The sequence below is a fragment of the Oreochromis niloticus genome, linkage group LG22, assembly GCF_001858045.2.
Source record: "Oreochromis niloticus isolate F11D_XX linkage group LG22, O_niloticus_UMD_NMBU, whole genome shotgun sequence".
Taxonomy (NCBI): domain Eukaryota; kingdom Metazoa; phylum Chordata; class Actinopteri; order Cichliformes; family Cichlidae; genus Oreochromis; species Oreochromis niloticus.
This window is the reverse complement of record NC_031985.2, coordinates 11460683-11486060: the sequence shown is the minus strand read 5'-3', so window position 1 is coordinate 11486060 and position 25378 is coordinate 11460683. Positions and strand designations below refer to the sequence as shown.

The 25378-nt window shown below is 41.3% G+C and overlaps 1 protein-coding gene across 1 annotated transcript; it reads left to right on the top strand.

Moving 5' to 3' along the window:
* The first annotated feature begins 7260 nt into the window (after positions 1-7260).
* On the top strand, positions 7261-25185 carry LOC100697737 (zinc finger MYM-type protein 4). Its single transcript, XM_025902554.1, has 27 exons — positions 7261-7486; positions 9274-10000; positions 10421-10534; positions 11449-11525; positions 11675-11827; positions 13245-13471; positions 13626-13821; positions 13996-14199; positions 14665-14824; positions 14912-15027; positions 15123-15302; positions 15619-15769; positions 15861-16033; positions 16139-16283; positions 17579-17677; positions 17782-17819; positions 18058-18212; positions 19005-19272; positions 19858-20086; positions 20413-20640; positions 20798-20907; positions 21284-21461; positions 21588-21739; positions 21912-22026; positions 22119-22367; positions 22531-22660; positions 23855-25185. Exons 1-27 carry the CDS (start codon positions 7421-7423, stop codon positions 24072-24074), a joined length of 4860 nt encoding a protein of 1619 aa, XP_025758339.1. The 5' UTR covers positions 7261-7420; the 3' UTR covers positions 24075-25185.
* Positions 25186-25378: the final 193 nt, after the last annotated feature.

Sequence of the window (25378 nt, the reverse complement as noted above, 5' to 3'; positions counted from 1 at the left end):
AGCTCCACCCTGGCTCAAAAACAGGCTCCTAACGGCCAAAAACACAAATTAAAGTGAAAACTAGACTTAAATTAGTGGTAAAGTGAGTCACCTGAGCTCAACCTGCCAGAGCATCTATGGAGGGTTAAAATATGTCTTACAAGCAACTTTGGGCAAGCCGGTGTGAATGAAACTCAAAACCAAACAATGACATGGTCCAGTGTGATTTAATCCCCCACAAGGTCAAAAACATTCTGTCCTCTTTTACCCTGAGGTTGAAAGTTCGCTATGTGGCATTATGTCAGTGCGGTTTGGTGCTGGAAGACTTTTTTTTTTTTTTTTTTTTTAAACTTTCACTAATGGATGTCAATTTTCAGAAATGGACCCATGAGCGTGAGTTGTAATGCCACAAAATAATCAATACATGCCTTTTTCTCCACCACCCTGCTACTGATGCCCTAGGACCGCTCCCATGCATGGTGCTGAGACTGCTGGGCCTAAAGCTGGAATCAGTGGTCATGTGAGGAGCTAGCAGCACAGTATTTAACGTACACGAGGGTGCTATGATAATGTGAATAACTCACCTTTTGTCTCACAACTAAGCTTGTGTAATGCACGTTACATAATTCTGTGATTTGTATGAGGGAGAAAGTGTTCTAGTTTATACTGATGGATTTAGATTTTTGTTAGCATTCACCTTTAGATGCACAAATATAATAAGCAAATCAGCGGTTTGTGATCTTAAGCATTTGCACAACACAAAAGGAAAGCTGCATCTCAAATATTAAAGATTAAGTTAAATTTTAACTAAACTACTGCAGTATAAATTCACTGTATTAAACATTATGAAAATCGTGAAATTGCTAAATTACAGTCCAATATATTTACTGACCTCACATGTTATAAAAAATAAGTTTTTTTATTTCAAAACCATCAGTCAAATGAATAAAAGTTACTGAAATAACTTAAAAGCAGAAAATGTTGTGATGCTTAAATCCTGAGATGAAGTAAACAATGATTAAGTGATGCCAGTTAACTGTATATACACTTGGGTTTATTCATTTACATCACAGCTTCTTATTTTCTAAGCAGCTCATGCTTTCTGTATGAAAACATCTAATAAATATAAGCTGTCAGATTGCTGTTGTGCAACTGAAGCTTAAAGTTTAATTAAAAATACCAGACATACAAATAAACAGCCAGTGAAGGAGCACTGTTTTCCCAGAAGGAGTTAGTTTCTGGATAACGCTCAGACAGACATGAGACTGTTTAAAAAAATAAATAAATATATTTTCAAGTGGAATTTCTCTTGGATGCTTTAAATCCAAGAGAACAAATATTAACAAACCTTCATTGAGAACAAATAACAGGTTTCACATACATGTAGGGAACTAACAGTGGATAGGGGATTGTTTAAATAAAAAGTTGTTTGGATTGTATGGAATATGGTTTGCTGTGCTGTGTATAAATAGCAGGATCACTTTGTTGTTGTTTTTTTGTTTGTAAAAAGTTAATAATTATATTTCTGAAAGAAGAGCTTCCTGTTTGGGATCACCACTTAACCAGGGTCCCGGTTTATTCTCTCACATGAACGTTTCCTGGACACTTCCTCACCTACCACCTGCTCCCTCGACTGTAAGCCGACCTGGTGAAGAGGGAAAGGGAGCGAGGGAGAGTCGGTAGTGTCCACCTGGCCGGCTCCATTCATGCATCATTAATGGGCCTGCATCATTGATGCGGTCCGCTGCCCACAGATAGAAGTGGTACAATGTCCTCCTCATCCACCCCCTGCAGCCTGTAGACAGGCAGGCTATAGATCCAGGTCTTTAGGTGAAGCCATATCTGCCATCCACCTCGTGACCATGCTATCACTTTCACTAGTCTTCATGTGTTGCAGCAGAAATCAGTGTCTGGATTAGTTTTGAGAGCATATTTTCAGGTGTATTCTCCTGCAGGTGTGACACACTCATAGATAAATGAGCGGCACTGCTGGAGCTGCTCCCCCGACAGCTGTCCTGGGTTTGGACGCCGGCGGACCGTGGCGGCAGAGAGGCGCCCGGAGGAGCGGAGCTTTGGTCCAGACCTACCTGCTCACCGGCTCCATGCTCCCTCCACCTTCAGTGGTGGGAAACAGGGCAGCTAAAACCCCCTGAAGCTGCCCTCGCTCGTAGCTGGAGCCAAAGCCCCCGCGGGCGAAGCAGCATGGCTCGTCTCAGGTAAGTTCAGGCTGCTGTTGAGCATTAAATGAGCATCTGCTGCTGCTTTGTTGTGTTTTCATATGATTTGATAGATGGATTTGAGTTGCAGCTATAATTAATGAAGGCAACCAGTGACTGAAGCTCAAAGGCGTGGTGGAGGAGAAGTAAAGAAAAAAAACTGGCTCCTTTTTTTTTTTTTTTTTTAGTAAAGCAGAAGTAGAAATAACTTAAAATTTTCCTGACTGTTGGTAAGATCAGAAGTCTTAGGCTGATTTCTTGATGCATTCTGACAGGTAACAGTCCATACACTATTAAAAGACAATAATATGGAGATTAATTCATATAATTAATAAAACTATTTACTAATTAATACATGAATTAGATTGTTACACATCTCTCCTGTGTGTATCATGTTTTTGGAGGAGGAATAATCTCACTCTGTTATTTTGTACCCAGTTATTCTGATCTCAGCCTCTCTTTAGTTCTGTGTCAGTGACGCCTGCAGTGTTTTTCCTCATGAATGAAAAGAATAAAATCAACATGAAGTCTTAAACATGTTGTTTTTTGTTGTTTTCTGGGTTGAGCTGTTTAAATAAATTCTGGCTGAAATTTATGTTATCAGCATTAACTCGCATTATAAGTGACTGATTTGCTTTCCTGATTTTCTGTTACAGACATTATATGCATACTGCTACAGTGGTGGATGATCATATTGAAAATATCCAAATAATGAGGTCTGCATATGTACAAGTACAATCAAGCATGTCTTTGTTTTTGTTGTGCAGTCAGCAGAAATCCCACAACAATAAAGCTAGATGTAATAAATAGAAAATAAATATACAAAAAAAAGCAACTTTAAAAATATAAGTCAGTTGTTTAAAAGATCACAAATTAGTTTTTCAGACAGTAGGTCCTGCATGATGGCATCCTGTACCTACGACCAGATAGAAGCAACTTTTATCAGGGATAGCTCAGTAGGTAGAGTGGTGGCCCCATGATCAGGTCGGTGGTTCAAATCCACTGAACAGCTACCCTTAGGTACCCCTGAGCAAGGTACCGTTCCTACACACTGCTCCCCGGGCGCCCAATAGCTGCCCATTGCTTCACTGAGTGAATGGGTTAAATGCAGAGAGGAATCTCCCCACGGGGATCAATGAAGTATACATTATTATTATTTAAACTCTTCTAATAAGGGGTGGGTATCATCCAGGAGAGACTGGGCCTTCTTCAAAGTCCTGACCTTACACAGGTGAGGACAGTCACTCAGGGTTAGTCTTGCAAATTTGCTGCACACTGTGACTAAACCTTGAAGTGTACTTTTGGTTTTTTTTAAGTTCAGATTCACTAACCTACTCTCATAAAACTGCTGCCGATGTGACCATATTTTCTGCACACCTGAAGCTCAGTGGTCAGCTGGTAAACCCTGTGAGCCTAAAGCTCAGGCTTCAGGCTGCTCTGAACACACAGTTGCACACTTTTCCCCCCCTGATCTTGGCTCTCTGTGATGTCGGTGAGAAGGGATGTACCTAATGTAGTCATCACAAGTGGACAGCTCTGGCTGTGAGAAGCTCCACCCACCTGCTGTTCAAACCTTCTGTTTGAGAAGAAAAGCCAAGACCCAATGTATGATAAATAACAATCATTTTAACTGTGAGTCATGCAAGGCTGGTCTAATAGAGTCCAAGAATAAAAATATGGAGCTGTGAATGTAGGATCGGTAAGGTTTATGTGTTTTCTATGTATGGATTCTTATCTAAACCCAGCATCTAATGATACAAATGGTACGTGGTACTAAAGATGTGGACCCCAGGTTGAGAATGAAGGCTTCGGTTATTTACAGTATATACTCAGTTATTAACGCAGTATTATTATCCATCAGTCAGGTGAAATCCTATGGAAAAGGAACATCAGGCACATTAATAACATAAACACTAAAGCCGTCATGTAAATGATACCAGGATGTCCTGGTAACTCACTGACCTTCAGCACCAATCATGCAGTTGTGGCTTTGAAAGTGATTAATCCCGCTGTGTGTGTCATCTCCACTATTCACTTTAGCAAAAGTGCCTGTCAAAGGGTGGAGTGGATGCTTGACTGGAATTACACCGGAATTGTTTCCTCTCAGAAGCGACCCAGTTTGATGGCTTCATGTGGGCCGCAGCCCAGTGTGCCATAAATCTCAGGCGTGGAAACTGATCTACCGCCTGATGCAGCACCCAGTGGTGCTTCGCTCAGAGGAGGGCGAAACCTGAGTGAGACACAAACACACACTTCAGGCTCTTAAACACACCTCCCTCACTGTCCAGCAGAGTATTTGATGGCATCTGCTTACCCAAGCAGAGCAGGTTTTGAATAACCACCGAGTAAATGAAGAGGAAGTTCTGATGTGTGTGTGTGTGTGTGTGTGTGTGTGTGTTGAATCCCTCTGAGAAAAATACATCTTACTGTGTATAAATGAAGCAGTAGAGTAATGAGGATCCCTAATAGAAGTAAAAGAGTGTGTTGGTCAGTGCAGCACTTTGATCTGAGTGAAATTAGCACACCAACACATGAAAGTGGTGATAAAACTGTAGTTTTACACACTAAACCTGACTATGTGAATCTTTGTTTTACTTTCCTTTCATTTAATTTCTTCTTCTTTTATTTTTTATTTTTTTACAGGCCTTTTGTTTTAATTAGTACCTTTTAAAATTCTGCTTCTGTTTTTGTTTCATGGGAAGTGCTTAAGTTTTGCTTGCTTGCATGTCTGCTGCAAACTGTATACAAACATCTGTTGTCCCCAGAAAATCAATACTTATGTGAATTTTGTTGACCCTCTATTTTTATGTTTATGTTTTCATTCCTTTGGTAAGGAGATCACTGTTTTGCCCGTATATAGACTGTAAATAAAAGAAAAAAGCAGCTTGTGAGAAACCTGCATTTTCTTTGCCGTGCCAGCAGGGGTCTCACCCCTTTTAGCAAAAGGGCAAAAAATGACTCACCTGCTCATTGGATTTATGGCACCAATAAACACTTTTAAGATGAATTTATGGCCTCAGTTTCTAGTTTGTGTTCTGTTTGTGAATCTATTGTGAATAAAATCAGGGTTTATGAGGTTTGCAAATCATTCCAATCACTGTGTTGAATAGATGATCTTCACCCTTAATCAGTGAGCCTGGTTCTGCTGGAAGTTTCTTCCTGTAAAAAGGGAGTTTTTCCTTCCCACTGTCACCAAGAGCTTGGTGACAGTGCATGTATTAAAACTCATATATGCACATTAATGTTTTAAAAAACAGTAAATTTGAATTTTTCTGCAATTATTTCATGGTTCAGGCTTTAGGATTTATTGGCACACCTATTAAAAACAGTTCTGATGTCTCTGTTTTATTATTTTATTCGTAATTTAGTGCCCGTCTCACTTTGTCACTCATTTTTGAATATACTCTCACAGGGCTACTAACATGGCTGAAGACTCTTACTCTTGTTAGTAATATGCATTACTGAAAATTATTTCCTCTTTTCTTTCCGTCTGGTTCCACAGTTTCAGTGAACCATCCCTCTTCACCACAAATGAGAACCTCCTGTTCGAGGGACTCTCTCTGAACCGTCGCCCCAGTGTTTTACAGAAACGACCACCACCGCCTCCTTCATTCAGCAAGTCGTCCTCCGTGTTCCCCTATAAGACCAGCCAGCCCCACCAGGAGGTCCCGAGCTGCAGTCGACCGACCTTTATTCACTTCTCTCACGCCATCCAGCCGAGCTCGAGGCCAAGACCAGTGAGACGCCACTCACACAACCCGGCCCTGAGCTCAGACATGCTGCATGGTGACTTCAGACCTTCAGCTTCCCAGTATAAGAAAGAGCCTTTGTCTGTGGTTGGGAAGCCTTGCCTTCTGACCTGCAGTCAGCGCCCGGCTGCTGGTCCTGCTCGCACACAGATTCACGTGTTTCTACCCAGTGAGGCCGAAGGAGAGGAAGCAGACAGGGAGTCTGTGGACGAAGGCTTCATGGATGAGCTCGACAGCAAGATAACCTCTCTGAAGCTCCAGCAAGAAGCACCAAAGACAAATACACCCCACTCATGACATGAATGATTCCTCCATTGTAGTCCAAAGGCAGCCCTGTCTGCATTATTATCAGTTATTTTTTTTACTTAAAGGTCTGTGGCTGATTTAGTTCAGATTACCTTATGTGGATGATCTATAGATTGTCCAGGTTTCAACATAGTAATAACCTATGAAGAGGCCCAGTTTTTCCCTTTGTTATGTGGAAGAACTGGACAGAGAGGTCTGACCTCCGACACCTTCAGACTGAACTGTACATCAGTGTTGGACATGACTGAGCATGACGAAGTTTGTAGGTAAACTAGGTTTCTATGATTTGATGTCGGCATAGGTTTGGTCATGTTTACATTTTTTACACTCTTCATTTCTTCTTCTTTCCAAAGATAGCATAGAAAAAAAACATGCATGAAAAAGTAAGGTTTTGCAGATTAATGAGCCACTAACAGAAAACAAAATGTAGTTATGCTGGTATATATTGATGGTTTTATAGCATATAATCTTGATTATGCTGATACAATAATAGATTCTTTCTTTCAAAACTATAAAACAGACTGTATAACTTTAAAAATAAAAACCTTTGTGCTCTTTTTAGCAGTCCAACATGTATATTGTTTTGTGTATGCAAATTTGTGTGTTTTTACATTATTCATATGAAGGCACAAAGTGTAATTACCGCCCTGTTTCTGTTAAAGGCAGAAATTTGCTGATAACAATGTAAACTATGTTGTGTATTGATAAAATGACTTTTACTGGCGTACAAGATTGGCGCTTAGTTAAAACCAATTTCCTGAACTGTTGTTTACTTCAGAAATTTCTCACTTACTGTAATGTTTTACCTTTCATTGGCCTCGTTTATGTTATTTGGTGTTTATTTGGTTATTCCTGTGAAGACGTTTTAAATGTGTAACATTTGAAAAACTGTACAAAATAAAGTTTATTATTATAATACTAACAAATACAAACAGCAGCTGTTCTATTTGAGTGAGATACATATTATTTTGGCTCGCACCATTGTAGTATTTTCCTTGCCACTAGGAGGCGGAAAAGCAATCTAAAACATGGCGTAGAGCTTGACCGAAGAAGAACAGGGACTGGTAGCAAGGGGATGCATTTTGAGGTGTTTTTGTTTTTTTAGTTTGTTTACCATTGCTTAGTCGCATTTTATTGATAAACTCAAAGAATTGGTGATTTGGGACCACCATGGCTGATACGGAAACTAGCGACGGATGCGAACATCTGACCACCAATCAAGTGACTCCTGTGCAGGTCGGCGCGGTAATTCTGTGCACGTTGTTACGGCGGTGAACTACACTTTTCAAAATCATATATCTGCATCCAAAAGAATTATAAACAGAGCGGGTATTTAATATTTGCAGATGTTATTTATTGCGTGGTGAAACACGCACACGTGCAGCTACGACTAACCGCAGTCCTAGCTGCATGGATCTTTAAGCAGGCTAGCGTTAGCTTAGCAAAGGCTGAGCTAGTAGTTCTCTATTTACAGGTCTGCTAATTAATATATCAAAAAACATGGCTAACTCCAAGGAAGTGACTTGTACAGAGGCAATAACACCCATTACCTACAGTCTAACTGAATATCACAGCCATTTGTCAAACCTCTGTGCAGCAGCCACGCTGTAGTAAGCTAACTTGTTATGGTGTTGCTGCACGCCTTAAACAGAAATTAAACCTTTGCATTGAATCTATACTGAGTGTGTGTGTATATATATGTATATGTATATGTGTGTGTGTGTGTGTGTGTGAAGCACACACCCCGTGTTTATTAAATGGTCACTGATAAGGTACATCTATTGCAAACTTAGGCTGCTAAACTTTGCATAAATCCGTGCTGCAGAATTTAGCTTCGCAAAATGCGGTCGGGTCTTTAACCTGCACCAAACCTGAACGCTGACTAGCCCCACTGATAGTTTTAAAGGCTATTTAATTAATTACACCATGCAGTTAGTGAAGCGGACACTGCTGAGGTTGATCCTGCTGCACGTGAAAGCAGTTCATTGTGTTTTTAGTGCTTCAGATCACCTTATGGTAGCGCTTTTATATCCCTAAAATGAGGTTTTATCAATGTGGTATGCACATCCCTGCGGTGTGACCATTTCTTCCGCTTGTGTTGCAAACACCTCTGTTGCTTAGTTTGAAGAGTGAAGCATCATGGGCATTATGAGTCTTCAGGAGAATTCAGTATCAGCAAAGATGGATATTTTAGGTCTAAGACAGACAGCTTTTTAGTCTTTTTTTTTTTTTAACTGGTGTTTGGCAGACGATTCTGTACTTGGTTTTGATTTTAGAGCTTTATTATTAACTGCACAAACAACCACCTTGTTTAAATTTGGCTACAGAGTGGTGGGATGTGTTTCCTGTTGTACTTAGGTTTTGTGCAGCTCATATTTCACAGCCCTGTGGTTTTGAAACTCTTAGGCACAGTCATGTTCGGTCTTGAGTGAATATCTAAAAAAAAGAAGCATATCTGACTGAGTTGCATTAGCGTAGCTAAGTACAGATTTTAAATGTATCTGTAGTGTTTTATTATTTTAAAACCCCACCATACATGAGGAGTGACAGAAATGTTTGGGTCCTTTAAAAGAAGAGTCTCTTTTCAAAACACTAAAACGGACACGGCAGAAGATACTCACAGCTATGCAAGAAGTGAATAAATAAATGTTTGATTTCTAAAATGTGTTTTTATTGGTCAGCTTTCGTCTGGTCTTTGCACCGCACACTTCTGTTGTTTTGTATTCTTTGTTTCTGTATATCTTGCTCTTGTCTTTTCTCATTTATGTTGGCTTTTAACCAGAACCTGAGTGCAAAATTTACTTTTACTGCCTGTAAATACATCTGTTGGAATGACAATAAAAATAATTGAATTCTCACATTTGCAGTCGTTGCTGCATATCATATTTTATAGAAGTGCAAATCTAGAAAAATTCAGAACTAATTGTTCTGTTTTTGTCCATAGTGGACATTAGTAATTGGCTTAGTACACAGAGCAGAGACTTCGTTCTGTGCGTTCTGTAAACTCTCTGTTGTCCCCATAGGTAACCGAGGGGACAGATGGAGAGGCTGTGGAGGCCGTTTCAGAAGCAGCAACATCGGTGGACGCTGGAGAAACGGAACACGTTCATGAATCTTCCCATGAACTTTCCAAAGAGAGGGAAGAGGATAATGATGCTGCTGCTGCTGCTGACAAAGATATGGAAAGTGAAGAAGCAGAACTTAAAGAAACTGAGACCGAGGTGATCCACTCTGTTGGTTCTACATCTCCATCACAAGCTTTTTCTGCAGAGGAGACAGAGGAGACCGTTACGGTTAATCATGGTGAGCCAGGTAGCACCACAGAGCCCCAAAAAGAGGCTCCTGAGGTGAAATCTGACGAGGGTCTTGAGGTGATATCTGATGAAGGGGTTGAGTCAAAGGCAGAAGATCTTGCAGTGAAAGATGAGAGCCTAGAGGAAAGCCCTGCAGTAGCAGATGTCAGTGAGGATACATGCATGGACGCAGCTCCTGATCATGAGGAGGAGAACGAAATAAAAAACACTGATGAAAACATGGACACAAGGAATGACACTAAGGAGGAAGTCTGCACAGAGCAGGAGTCATCCATCGGCTGTAAACCAAAGGTTTTGACAGCGGGCGATGAACTCGATGAGATGATGGACATCGGTACAGTGGATCAGGTGGAGCAGGAAGCTCAGATGAAAGAGGAGGAACAGAACAGCTTGAAGGATATGGAAAGCAGCCGCTCACCTGACGCTTCAAATACAGGTATAAAGATGCTCTTTGATTGGTAGATTTGTAGATGCAAAATAGAATCTTTATGATCTTGTAGGAAATTATCTAAATAAATAAAACTTTTAATATCAGCAAATATGAGAAAACATCTACTCTGACACTCCTTCATCTGCTAAAGGCCAAAAATGTATTTCCTAAAAAGTGACCACTGCAAACATTTTGTAACTTTTAAACGCAGACAGGCTTCTCTAAAAAGACTCTTTGACCTTTGTTACCCTGCAACCTTTGTCGAGTCCACGTCAGAGCACACTGAGCTGTAGAAATGCTTTCACTCCTCCTTTAAAGACAGCATGGCAGAAAGTCTCCCAACAGTTGGCAGAACTGTGTGTTCTCATTTGGAAGGCGTAGTTTTTGTCATCCCACTAAATCCTGTGTTTTAAAATTCCCACACAGCCTCAGTGGCGGAGGACAGTAACTCTGTTACAGAGGAAGCTGATGTGAAACCCACAACTTCAGACTTGATGCAGTCCAGCTCGTCTCCATCGTCTGAGGCCACAGGAAGTACAGGTGGGTGATCTCAATGCCAAACTACAAATAGTATGAAATTATAATCTCATTATGTGGAAAATCTTGGCAGCAGAACAAACTTTTATATTAATATTTTCATTAAATTTGTAATAAATAAACAAAAAAACCCCTAGAAGTCCACATACATAAAAAATTGTATATAACAAGACTAAAATGGTACGGTTCACATGAAACGACTATCCTGACTGAACCTTTGTGAAATACAAATGCTTTATTAGAGTCCAAAGATCTTTTCAAATTTGGCTGAACAAACCCGATTTTCTTTTTTTTTTCTTGTTATTGATAGAAATTAAAATGCAGATATATAGATCAAATAAGGTAACACAGATCTGCTGTTATGTTTACACATGCAGTCATCTGCCAAAAGGGAACGCGCTAATAAAGGAAGTATTTGTCCCTTCTGAAATGGTCAAAGGCAAACAAGCATCTCAGCATTTTGGGTCTTAGTTGGTTAAAAAGGTTGTAACTGTGCAACTAAGAAAACATTGAATAAAATTTAACATTACTGAATATTTTTTAGTTTAATGGCTCACTCTCAACATAAAGCTGCTTTTTGGCTGCTCTGTTATTCACGAGCACGTTTGATTTGGAGTTTCACACCAGGTTCCCTTCCTGAAGCAACCTTGGAGGTATTTTTGTCTCCTCCCAGGGTTAAACGAGGGATCATTGACTGGTTAAATGAATGATTAAACCATGGCACTAAAGAGCCACTAAAAACACACAATCTTTTTTTAAAATATCTTAACACTCAGACCGTGGTTCAGTATGAATTTTGTTTTGTCTGTGACACAGTGACAGTTGTTGTGAATGTTTGCATTCATTCATGTTCTTCATGTTTTTGTGTTCACTTCCTTTTACACTTTTGCTCACACGCTGCTCATGTGTTCTTGTAGGAAGAGACAGCTCATCACCAGCGATGATGTTGAACGGCATGAAAGTCGTCAAGCTTTCTATACCGAGATTAGATGTTGTAAGTAGAAGTAAGATGGAATTTGGGTTTCAGGCTTTTCGTACCTGCTCTATTAATATGCGTGAAAGTTCATCGAAAACTATTGATTAGGCTGTCACCATAAGCTTTCCATCAAAATAAACAACATATACATGTACTCCTTGTTCTAGGAGAGGCTGCGCACTGCAACCCAAAGTGTCAAGTTGTCTCCTTCACCTCCGTTGGTCACTGTGAAGGACGAGCCGGTGGATGAGGAATATGAACAAGCTCTAATGTCCAGTTCCTCTACAGCAAGTGTGAAAGATGAGCCTAATACTGCAAGGGTGAGACACACTCTGCTTAAGGATTTGTGGAGTTATGCTATTAGATTTGGCAAGCGTATGCAGAGCTGTCATGCAACGATCAGGTGTGGAGACAGTTGCAGAAACTTTGGGAGATTGAACAGCAGTTACTGAAATGAAATATTTGATATTCAAAACCCATGTAGTGAACAAAAAGGCTGGAAAGGAAGAGGCACATGATGTCTGTAGTGCAAAGGTGTAAAACAAAGAGTCCCAAGTGGCTGCAAAAGAACACTTGACACGAGCTGGGAGTATGATGGAGTGGTCCCAAAAAAAGGTGTAAGTTATGACAACGACAGAGGGCGAACAGGCCTGCATCTATGAAGGCTTTCTAACGATACTCAGTGATGTCTCCGATATGGATGTGCTTTGTTTCTGTCATTAGAAATCTAATATTAGAGAAAAAGAAATGAAATCAAGGAGGAGAATTTTTCAGAATCTGAGAATTTGAGATGGTCTGGGCATGTCCAAATGACCAGACACCCTGCAGTGGAAAAAAAAAAAAATCTGGGACAAGATCAGGTAGACTCGCACATCAACTTGCATATTTCAGGATAATTACTGGTTTCTTCGTTTCATCAGTTCTTTATTCCGGCTGTTATATACTTGGCATGACCGACATTGAGTCTAATAAACCAGGGGTGGGGAACTCCAGGCCTCAAGGGCCGGTGTCCTGCAGGTTTTACATGTGTCCTTGATCCAACACAGCTGATTTAAATGGCTAAATTATCTCCTCAACATGTCTTGAAGTTCTCCAGAGGTCTGGTAATGAACTAATCATTTGATTCAGGGTGATATCGAAAACCTGCAGTGTGTTCCCCACTCCTGTAATAAACCAGAGTGCAGGAAGAGGTTCAGACTCACAGATCTGTACCTCAAACTAGACTTCCTGAAATATTCATGTAGTTCCTAAAGCAACATATTTCTACCAGTATTACACCATTGCCGTAAAAGATGGTTAATTCACTACTTTGCAGCATTAAAAGCTTTTCACACCTGAAATCTGGAAATTGAAGGAGGAAGAGAATTATTCTTTCTTACATGGAGTTAACAGCAGCAGGAAACCAGCTGCAAACATATGATTACTTGTGTAAGTGATAAGTTTGGTGGCAGAACATGACATGTTGTCACATTTGGACTTTGCAGGTTTAAAACTGTTTAGTGTCAGATCTCAGTAGCTTGGACATTTTCATTGTCACGTGGATCTCCTTAGCTGATGTCTAGAAAAGTCCACAGCTGTGGGAAACCCGGGGAACACCAAAGAGAAAATCTTTTGCTGCTATTATAATATAATAATAATATATAACATCATCAGTCAGGATCTGGTCTGGGTCCAGTGTTTTCTGAGAATGAAGCCTGAATTCCTGAACCGTTACTGACGTTTTTCTCATGTTGAAAGGAGGACCTGAGGATCGGATCCGTGTATTCTGAGAGTTCTGAAACGCAGACGCTGCCCATCGTCAGCCCGCCGTCTTCGCACATGTTCTGCGCTCACTGTAAGAAGAACCTGATGAAGGGACAGACGGCTTTCCAGAGGAAGGGCTCTCCAGCGCTCTTCTGCTCCACCACCTGCCTCTCATTGTCTCAGGTCAAGGGAGTCACTAAAATCTGCCACAACTGCCAAAAGTGAGTTCTGCAGACTAGAGTAGGCTTACTACTGTTATTACTACTGTTTGATGGGTGAAGTAATGTCACCCAGTGATATACCTGAAAGTAAACTGCATTGTAGTTTGACTGAATTTGGATTTCTTCTTGGCCTCTTTTCCTCCCGTCCCTCTAGGTTGATAATTCGGCCTCAAGACGTCATCCTGGCTCCGGATCTCAAAGGACTCATGAAAGAGTTCTGTGGCCAGATCTGCCTGACGTCCTTCAACTACAAGAAAACTGTCTCCAACTTCAGGAAAACTGCTGTTGCTGTGAAAGCTCTACAGACTGTACCACAGTCACTCTGCAGCATGTGCACCAGATACTGTGTCGTAAGTCGAACAAAACAGGACTGTCGCTAATGATTATTTCAGTTATTTAATATAGAATTATCCAAACCGTGTTTAAAATGTCCTCCTTGTCTCATGCAGTATTTATACCATATAAAACTATGCAGATAGTGTGAAAACTCTTCACCTGTGCTGCTCTTTCCCGTCTCTCTGCAGAGCAAACACGAGGTGATCCTGAGCGGTGCTGTCCACAAGATGTGCAGTGACGCCTGCTTTAACCGCTTCCGTACAGTAAATAACCTTGCGATGGCGGGCTGCGCCAACTGTGGCTCGTACTGCCACAGCAAACCACTCATGCTGAAGCTGGAAGAGGGCAGCAAAACCGTGTGCAACCTGGATTGTTTGGGGAAATACAAAGAGGTATGGAAACGGTTCTATGCTTTCTCTTATTGTTTTGACCCTAAACATGTCATCTGTGAAACCTTGATGCTGTAGTCTGATAACACGCTTATGCAGAATTCATTGCAGATACATTTATTTTGAATTAGTCTTCATTTGAACTCTTGAAAGCCCAGTTGGAGTAACTCCGAAGGCAGAGGGTGGCCTCTGCCTGTAGAGCTACCCTTTGAAAAACCTGCAAACTTTATTGGTGGTGTCCAAACTGTTCATTAAAAGAACAGAGGGGGTCTATAGATTTCATCTCTATGGGGGAAAGAGTTAAAGAAGAGATTGTTTTTAGCACTATTTTAAAGTTGCATGCCCGCAGTGAGTGTCAGCACATGTGGGAAACAAAGCCAGTTAACTTTCTCGCCTCCTCCTTCTTACTCTAACTGTTGAGGTTGTTTGCAACATGCCTCTCATTTTTTTTTTAAAATAAATTCACAGAAAAGCAAGATAACCAAGATGACCCAGCCGTGCACAATGTGTCGCACCGCCCGCCTTCTGGCAGAAATGGTGGACAGCAAAAACAGTGATGACTCTGTGGATCTTTTCTGCAGCAGCAGCTGTGTGATGGCGTACAAAGTCCAGACTGTTAGTTCTTCAGGTACGCGACAGCAGCTTCACATTGAAGATTAAACTTTGTACTTGTTTTTGTTAAATGATTGTTTATGATGGATTAATTTGGTTTCAGGTGCTCGGATAAACTGTGATAACTGTGGCAAAAACAGTGTGCCGTCCTACCACCTGGCCATGTCAGATACCTCCATCAGGAATTTCTGCACTCTCCCGTGTGTCATGGCTTTTCAGGTATTTAAAGTTATTTAAAGACAAACCTAAGAAAGATTTTTGAAAAATGAAAGCTGGTATTTCAGACTTCTGTTGTTTCTTTTTCTGCGCTTTAGGAAAAATTTAAGCAGTCGCAGAAGCAGGTGAATGTTTTTACGAAGCTGCCCGTGGGATCGTCCCAAATTCAGCCCGTTAGTACAACGCCACCGCAACAGGAGGCGAAAGGGTCCCAGAAACTGAACTGCTTCCAGTGCTCCCGCATCATCACTTTCAAACCTGAGCTCATCCAGATTAAGGTAACTTGCTGTGTGTTGGTGTGTATTTGGAGACATTTAATGAACAGGCAGTTTTAATCTACAGTTTCTAATGGAAACAAATAAATTATGAGTGGAAAGTTTTACATTTAGAGATCAGTAATACCACTACAGTGTTCCTGTGGGCTTTAAATGAAAGTCACTGCAGTTTGTATGAGGGCCTGAAATGCTTTTGGTCCTCACAGGTAAAGTCTTGTTAACACTTTCAAGACTGTCACAGAAAATGACAACAGAAAATAGCCCTTGTCCGTTCAGGCTGACATTTCTCATGATTTGTACCATCTGTGTGTGCGTGCAGGACAAGATGGTTTTTCTGTGCAGCGCGGACTGTTCTCACGAGTTTAAGAAAGCCAACAACGTGACGAGTGTGTGCGAGTACTGTATGATCGAAAAGATCACCAGAGACGTGAAGAGAGTCAACAACAAAGACTGTTACTTCTGCAGCGACGGTAAGGAGTCGTGGAAATCGACTCGTCAGCTGTAAGAACCTGATTCTGCTCTGAAATCTGTATTTATTTTAAGGCCTTTCTGTGTGTCCAGGCTGTAAGCTCCTGTTCAGACACGACTTGAGTAAAAACTGGGGGAAACACTGTCACTCCTGTGTTTACTGCCACTCCGTCTCAAAGAAGCTGGTGACGGCACAGTACGGAGGCTCGACGGAGGAGTTCTGCTCGGAGGAGTGCAGGTCCAAGTACACCATGCTCTTCTGCCACGTAAGCAAACCGCAGTAAAGATATTAAAATCATAGTTACACCAAAGCGGATATCTCTGTGAGCATGATCTCCTCCTCCAAGTAAACACATTGCTTTTCCACTCAGGTTGCAAAGTGCGACACCTGCGGGCAGAAAGGGAAGCTAAAGCAGAGCCTTCCCATGCTCGGGGAAGTCAAACACTTCTGCGACCTCAGCTGTCTGCTGCAGTTCTGCTGTGAGAAAGTGGCCACGCAGGGTGAAGTCGTGAAAGGTGCATAGCGTTGTTTTTATCCCTGTTTGAATCTGTAACTTTATCTGATATATTTATTTTTTAATGATGTAGTGGTTAGCACTGTTGCCTCACTGGTTTGAACGGCATGTGTGGAACCTGTGCGTTCTCCCAGTCTCTTTGTTGGCTTTCTCCTGTTTCCTCCTGTTGTTTGACTTAAATGTTGGGATAAATCTAAACTGGTTTCAAGAGTATAAGACTCTGAGTCAGCCCTGTGATGGACTGGCATGCTGACTAGGGTGTAATTTGCCTCACCCTATGACAGCTGGTATAGGGTGAGGCTTATTCAGACATGTTCAAAGTTTAATTAATGACTTTTGAAGCTGCTGCTTTTGATAAAATCAGTTTGGGTTTGATGAGTTTGGCTAAGCTCTCCTTAGCAGTCTTTAAAACTGTAGTAGAGTGAAGTATTACTTTCTTTTGATTGAGTGGCTACAAAACATGAAGGGGGTCACATATAAGCCAGTTTGATGTTAAGGGCTAGCGCAGAGAGATGTACAGTCATTTGTGGTCATGTTGACACCTAAGGCCAATTTAGAATTACTATGTAACATAACATGCAGGTCTCAGGACTGTGGGAAGGAACCTGCACCTGGAGAGAATCCACACAGATACATGGTGAACATATAAATTCCTCACAGAAAGCCAGGATTTAAACCCACAGAGCTCTTACTGTGACCCCACACCCTTAACCACTGTGCTGCTGTAAAGACAGACCATCAAGAAATGCTAATGTGGCAAATCAAAGAGGCACCGAGGCTTATTCAGACTGTGTTGCGGACACAGACAGCTCGAGACAACACAGCTTCACAGACTTCTTTGAAGTCCACCGCATGCACAGTTGTTGCAGTGTAATATATAATCTCCATGAACGAGTCAATGTGAAGTTGGCAGAGATGTGGATGGCACTGACTGTTTCGTTCATCATCTGATGGCAACATCTGCATTGCATGCAAGTCTGTAAAACTGAGCTGCTGCAACACTGGACTGCATGTTTGACACCAGCTGTTAACTGTCGTTGTTCATTAATAAAATATGAATATTTCTGGTACTAACTATTAAGGCAACAAAGCTAAATGTTTACTAATCGTGCACAACTCGAGATTTCCTTATTCCTTAATTGATTTAAATTAATTCTTAAACTAGAAAAGCTTAAAAGATGTTTTGCAACTGGGTCACAAAGTAAGACCAAGAATGCCTCTCTCTGAGGATTTAGGAAGGAGCCGGGAGCGACTTCCTACTGAGATGTTTTAAGTTTGTCGCTGTTTTGCTTTCAGCCAGCACAGGAGAGGCCACACCTGTGATCGCCAACGTCATCTCGCTCGCTGGCACCCCAAAAGGAAAACCTAACACTTCTGATAGAAGTGCCCAACAAAGTACAAAACAAAAACAAACACACGCAAGAGATTAAAAAGAAATCATTTTGTACTCTTAATGATCAGGAGCTGCACGAGTTTCATATTTTGCCTTTTTTCTGCAGGCACAGCATCAAACTCTCAGTCAAAGACCTCCGGACATGTAAGTACATTTTTTAATTCATTTATTTTTTTTTGTATGCAGGTGTATTTTTTCCAATTTTTTTTTTCAGTGTAAGTTGTGTTTATGAAAAATATATTTTTTGGGTGAAATGGCGCACTTGTGCTTTTAAAGGAAGTCTTTGGGACATTTAGTTCAGACAACTTTAACTAGAAGTAGCCCATGTAGTGTTACAGATGAGTAACTTTACAGATGTTATTGTCATTTTTCTGTCCTTCAGATCAGCATTCAGACAGAAACGGTAAAGACTCATCCTCCTCCTCCAACTAAAATCCTGAAGAACAAGGCTCTGCTCTGTAGACCGCTGTGCAGAACAAAGACTAAAAAGTCACTGAGCAAGAAAAAAACAAGAGCTCTGTCAGCACCCCGCTACCTGTAAAACCAAAAGCAATCGATGATAGCAATAGAACAAAAAGAACGCGTTTCGTTTTCCGTCTGAAAACAGCATCCGCGCCACCTACGTTTAAAAGCAAAGTCAATCTGATAACGAACGACACCCACACAGAAAAAAACCGCTGAAACGCTCCGCGTCCACACTAGCGTTTTCAGTCGTTTTCACAGAGTTGCGCGTCCACATTGAAACAACCGAAAACGCTTACGTTCCAGTCCTGCGCATGCGCAAAAGCGAGTGAGGATTAAAGAATTTGAAGAAAAGCTATCTGGAGCATGTACAAACTGATATTCATCTTTTTCCGGGATGTCAAAATTGAGAGCAATCAAAACAACTGCTGTGTAATGCACTCCGCTATCTTTGTTTAATTGGTCACAATGACTAAAATGCGTCATCGTTTTAGAAAGTCTTTCGAGCATCCACACTGCGATGGGACAGCTCCATTTTGAAATGTATGCGTTTTCGAGAGCGTTTTCAAAGCGCTGCGTTTTTCCTTGAAGAAAACGCTGTTTCAGTGTGGACGGGAGGCCAAAACGGAGAGAAAACGATGCGTTTTCAAACGAAAACGCATTAGTGTGGATGAAGCCTGAATTACTGCTGCTAGCTGCACTTCAGTGTTTAACGCTCAGGTCACAAACACAGGTTAAAGGGTAAGGGTCATAATCAGCTGAGTTTATGTTGTTATGAAGACAGTGAATGCTTGTGGAGAGGAATCTTATTCAAATGCTTAACTGTTGCTTTGAAGTTTGAACTTTCTGTGCAGAGCACTGATGTATACTCATGATTTTACAGACAAGACTAAATGTAAAGTATTTGTTTGTCTTTGCACATTGTGCATGTTTCCTCTTTAAACATATTTACTGGAGGAGCGAACTCTGCACCATGTTCTTATCTAATCACACCTACTGTTCCGTTTTTTTTCTCTCTGTAGATGATATCTTCCCAAAAATGGTGATCCTGCCTGTTCCTGTGCCGGTGTACCTTCCTGTACCCATGAACATGTACAGCCAGTGCACTCCCAAGCCTGTTGGCCTGCCGTTACCTGTATGTCTAACACTGCAACCACCTTGGAACTATATTATTTCTAATTAGTTCAAATTTTTCCCATGACTTTATTTCTTACAATTTACATTTTTCTTTTTAAGGTTTATTTAGAATAATAAAAATGAGGAATATTAAGATCAAGGTGGATTTTATTTGGGAAATTGTAAACATGCTTGTGACAAAACCACGCACTGTAACAATAGAAATAATCTTTAGAGAAAAAAAACAACAACAGCAATAAATAAAAAATGTAGCTCAATGAACAGGCATATATATTTACACATGACCCATAGGCGTGACCCCGTGACCCAAAGCATTTTGATTCAGACAGGATGTTCAAATGATAGAAAAAAAAGAATCTTATAAACAAAATTTCAAAATAAAATATATTTAGTATATTATAGTTAACCCTGTGACAGATCGGTGACCTGTCCGGGGTGTACCCTGCCTCTTGCCCTATGGCAGCTGGGATAGGCTCTCGCCATGGATAAATTACATTACACACTCTGGAGCCTTTAATCTTCAGCTTTGTTTTTGCCCTTACTAAGGTCCCACTCATGAGCTCCTTCTTTCTTTCTACCTCAGCTTCCTGTGCCAATGTTTCTTCCTGTGACGATGGACAGTGCTGAGCGCATCGTGGAGACCATCCAGGAGATCAAACAGAAGATCCCGTCCGATCCGTACGAGGCAGAACTCATCCTCATGGCGGAGATGGTGGCCGAAGACGACGAGAACAACGACAAACCAGAGACGCACAAAGAGGAAAAAGTGGTGAAGAAAGCGGCTGAAAAGCAAGAAGCACCCGTCACAGATGGTGAGACGAAACATTTAATAAAGCCATGAAAAGATGAAAGGGAGAGCGTACTCAGAGCATTAGGCCATCAAGTTTGTGCACCAGTGGCTCTCGAGGGAAGTTGTATTGACATATTTGACCATACTGACTAAAACTAAAGAAAAATTGTCATATTTATAAGTTAGTTTTGTAAATGCATAATTAATTAACTTTAATAACCTCGGTGTTCATCTGAATTATCTGTCAAAGTTGCACCATTTTATCCCCATACAGATAGTTTTGGTTTTTGGGGTTATTAACAGTGTATTCATGCTGTACTAACAGACACTGTGATGGTTATTTTGCAGACCATGTCAGTAACTACAGTGATGACTTGGACACCGACGAGCTGGCCACTTTCCTCAACAGCTGGGAGGATGCCTCCTCGGACGCGGGGCCCTTTTCGCCAAGTAAAAGCTACGCCAACGAGAAGCTCAACTCAGTTTTAGATGTATCAGTGGGCATGCCCAGTGAGCCTGAGCCCGCATCACCTCCTGGCCCGCCTCCCATGGACATCGAAGCTGACTTCACTGTTGGTGAGATGATAGGCATACATCCATAAAGCTGAATCTTCAGGGAGTTTATCTCCAACTTTATATACATTTATGTGGACATTTTTACTTTAACCCCTTCAAAGATCTGCTCTGGGCTTTTGTGCGTTTAGTCTCATGTTTGATGTCATGTCATTGCCAGAAACTCTGGAAAGGATGGCCCGACAAAGAGAGCAGTGCAACAAGTCCCCAAGCCCCCCGCCTGCTGCTCCAATACGACGACAAGCTCACAGGAAAGCCAGAGAGAAGAGGGTAACTGCTGCTTACATATCTAAAGCTGGATTATATGCAACAAAACATTAAAGAAGGAGATGATGTAACAAAAAGATGGTGTTGTGTGACCCCTCCACCCATAATTATGTGTCAAAACAGGAAACATAGTAGTAGTAGCAGTAGTATAACATAGTAGGTTTTCAACCTTTTCCTTCTTCTTTTTTTTTTTTTTAAATGAAAGTTTTAAGTGTCTCCCTCGTTTAGATGGGGGCTTAAAAATAACCAGCATGGTTTAATCGAAGAAGGCTGCAGAGCTGCAAGACTTGTTACTTGAATGGCTTGAATGACTTTGGTCTGTGTTGTCTAAAATGTCCCCATTATATCCATAATGCATCCTCTCTATATGTTATCACAGGGTCGTAAGCCACAGCGTCAGTCTAAAGCTGCTGAAACGTCTTCGGCAAATAGTACTTCCAAAAAGCCCGTTGATGTAGAAATCCCCAAACTGAAGAGTGAATATGGAGTAGATGCCTGGAAGCGATGGATCCAGTGGAGGCAAACTCAGCCCAACCTGGAGAATCCACGCTTTGGCTGTAAGTCTGAATATGAAATGCATTCAAACACTGCAGCACTGCAGACTGCATTTCCTGCTTTCTCTGCCTTTTCTGTCTCTGTTGAGACTTTATAATTAAAAAAAATGCTTTTAATCTTGATGTTAGCGCGTCCTCTGGAGCTGAAGGAGGATCTTCTTCGCTGCACCACCGCTGAGCTCAGCTACGGCCTCTGTTGCTTTATCGCTGAGGTGAAACGACCAAACGGAGAGCCGTACTCGCCCGACACCATGTTTTACCTCTGCCTCGGCATCCAACAGGCAAGACATTTTTCTCAGAGAAACTTAATAAATTAACAGTTAGGACCTCCATGTATTATAAGTGTAAATATGGATACACTTAGATATGTCATCATATTTATAACCATTTTCTAACATAGTCCAGACTTCCTTTACTTTCCTGGTTCTCTAAACTTTTTGTCTTTCTCTGCAGTATCTGTTTCAAAACGGTCGTGTGGAGAACATTTTCATGGATCGCTTCTATAACAAGTTCTCCACTGAGTTCACCAACTTGCTGCGAGGTTTCAAACCTTCAATCACACCCAGCGGTTAGTTACCAACACCACCTTTGTCTCTGTGGGTGTTACACAAACAAACGTCCGTTTGCTCAGATTTACAGCGGGTCACTTTTCCTCTGCAGGTTATATCCACTCCCGTGTGGAGGAGGAGTTTCTGTGGGACTGTAAACAGCTGGGGGCGTACTCCCCCATCGTCCTCCTCAACACTCTGCTCTTCTTCTGCTGCAAGTACTTTGGCTTCACCAAGGTGGAGCAGCACCGTCAGCTGTCCTTTGCACATGTCATGCGCTGCACAAAAACCAATCCAAACAACACCAAGACCACATTCCTGCGCTTCTACCCGCCGCTGTCTGGAACCGAGGCGGAGTCAGGTACCAACATGCAGAACGCCAGAATTAAACACACAGAGCTGAAAACATTGATTTTGCATTTAAGAGTCAAAAGTCCACCTAACATTCGCAGTCAAACTGATTCTGACTGTTTTCATGTACAAATTATGCTGAAACTTGCACTGTCTGTATGTGTCCTCTTCAGATGCAGAGGGTGGCCCAGCGAAGAAGAGGAAGGAGGAGGAGAGTAAAGAGGAAATCCTGGAGATGATGGAGAACACGGAGAACCCTCTTCGCTGTCCCGTGAGACTTTACGAGTTCTACCTCTCAAAGTGGTGAGTGTTGTACAACCACAGGCGCACTCGCGATGGATCTGTGGCTGGTTGGAGTCTGCTTTCAGCTTTCAGCACATGAACTTTGTGAAATAAATTCCCTTTCCCACATAACTGCTATGTTCAGTGTAATTTAAATAGGTATATTTATTTAATCTTTCAGTGTCTAGTTTGTATTTTCTCTCTGTGCCTGTGTAGGTTTCCTTCCAGAGTCCAAAAACATGATTGTTTGCTTCTTCTAAATTATGTAGGTGAGGTTAGTTATCTGTGTTAGGCCTGTGACGGACTGGCGACCTTTGCAGGGGCCTCTCGGCCTGCAGCAGCTAATTGGTTAAAAAAAGGGATGAATGCAGCTCCTGAGCTACAGTCGCTTCTTTTGTGGCACATATATTGTTTGTTGTCAGATTTTGAGACCTAATATTACAGGAGTAGTTCACAAAACTGTCTAAAAAAGTACAAATAAAAACTCACTCAGTGGGCTCAGTTAAGCGCAGAGACTTTTATCTAAAACCAGCAGAAGAGATCACATCACTTTCAGCATCGCGACAGAAGCTCCAGTTTTATGTTTGTTTATGTAAGAAGGATGTTAACTAACACAAATGCATCATGTTTTTGTGCTCAGACTGGACGTATTCCTCTGCTAAACTTTCAGGGCACCAAAGCTCTGAAAGGATCTGCCTGAGAAGTTTAGACTCGGCACTTAACTACCTTCTTCTCATTCATGTCCTCAAATTTTAGCTTAACCTCTGAGTTTTCTTACTTGTGACATCATATTGTTTAATTTGTGTTAGACGAAGAAGGCTTGTTGGGAGTTTTTAAAGATGCGGTGCCAAAATGTTTTACCAGTTGGCCAAATACACTGATTACGTGACTTGAAATATCTTTTTTTAATGTTAATTTTAAATTTTATTTCATTTAAAGTAATAATAAGTTATACTTGAAATATTACATAAGCCTCATAAGATTTAAACAAGCTGACATTTTGCCACTTGCCTGATCTGCACTACTGCACAACTAATAAAAGGTTGATTTAAGTGTTAAATGTCAGTAAAGACTCATAAAATCTGACACTTATTGATTCTTTTAAAGTTTTATTTCTTGTTAGGATGTGCAGGGCTGGACTGAGATGGTCCTCAGGCCGACGCTCATGTTACTCTGACGTTAATCTAATTGTTTGTTCCCGTGTCTTCCGCCCAGCTCGGAGTCGGTTAAGCAGCGCACCAACATGTTCTACCTGCACCCCGAGCGCTGCTGTGTCCCCAACAGCCCGCTGTGGTTCTCCTCCACCGCTCTGGATGACACCACCATGGAGGCCATGCTCATCCGCATCCTCACCGTCAGAGAGCTGCATCTCGATACAAAGCAGCAGACGAGCGATGACCCGCCATTTATACCGGAGGAGGAGGATTCAGAGTGAACGTGAAGTGACCTTTTACCGGAGTTGCAGCTAGTGATGTAAATGTTTGGATATTAACGAAAATGTTCGCTGAACATAAACGGACAGGAAAAAAACCCCATTCACATTCATAACTGCAGCGTGAAACTGCAAAGAGTCATATTTCAAACGCACGTTTGGGCAGAACCTCCGATTCACGGCGCTTATGTAGAGGTGAGGCTGAGATGCTGGACTCAGCTCAGCATTAAAGACTGTTTACTGCTCAGCAGGGCACGCAGCTGCCCTCCTGTGTTTATGTGGTTGTGTCTTATGGAAAATACTACTTTTATCTCCTTCCATGCGTTATGATTCCTGACCTTCCTGTGCACACTGGACTTCCAAGTTTTTCTAAAGCTAGCCCTTCATCTCAGAGTGATGGAGGTCCTGAGTAGAAAGCTGCGTATTGTTAGTTTCACTACATTCACACCTCAGAGGCCAAAATGAACACGTCTGTGTTTGCAGTAGTTAGAATATTTCCTGGGTCAGTACTTTGCAACAATTCTTGAGGTGTGCAAATCTCACTTTGAGAAATCACAGTTTTAACATCTGACTGGAGATTTTACCTGAATCATGATTTGATTGATTTTTCTTCCAGATTCCTGTTTAAGTTGTAATGCTAAACGTTGAAAATGTACACAATTCACACTGTGTTTTGTGGTTAACAGATAATCCTCAGATACTTTAAAGGATCTTATCAATCTTTAAAAAAATTACTCGAACAATGTAAAAATCATCATTGGTGCCTGATTGAAGGGATTAAAGATTTTGGAAGTGATTCAATTACATTTTAAGAAATTAGAGATTTGAATGTTATGTAGCTGCTATCCCTCATTATGACTTTCAAGTAATCTGAGGAAAGAGAAAAGCCTACAACTCTAAAGTTTTAAGCTCATTTTGGGATTCTGTTTCATACTAAACAGACCTTAAAGCAGTGAGTTTTTGCATAATGAGCTCTGGTATTATATGAAAGCAAATAAAGCTGTCCGTTTGTGTATGTCTCGATTATTTTAACCCCCTTAGAGTGTGGCTGCCAAGGTTCTCTTGAGTGTTTTCTATTATATGTTCATTTTGAATAAAAAAACTCTTCAAAACACTTGTTTTCTTTTGAGACTCTACAATTGCACCTGTGGGAGAGGTCTGCCTCTTAGTCTCGACAGAATCTGTAATGTGATTTGATTTCAACCCAAACCATGATCTTTTAGTGAACCTAACCAGGTAGGTTTGTTGCTTAAATCGAACCAGGGTGAAACCTTAAGGGGTCATCACAGTGGATCATCTTTCAGTAT

Excerpts from the sequence above, each read along its gene's own strand:
- LOC100697737 (XM_025902554.1), top strand. The coding sequence starts at position 7,421 with ATGGCTGATACGGAAACTAGCGACGGATGCGAACATCTGACCACCAAT. Across the intron at positions 10,001-10,420 it reads ACCTGACGCTTCAAATACAG|CCTCAGTGGCGGAGGACAGT; the intron begins GTATAAAGATGC and ends ATTCCCACACAG. Across the intron at positions 20,908-21,283 it reads GGAAAGCCAGAGAGAAGAGG|GGTCGTAAGCCACAGCGTCA; the intron begins GTAACTGCTGCT and ends ATGTTATCACAG.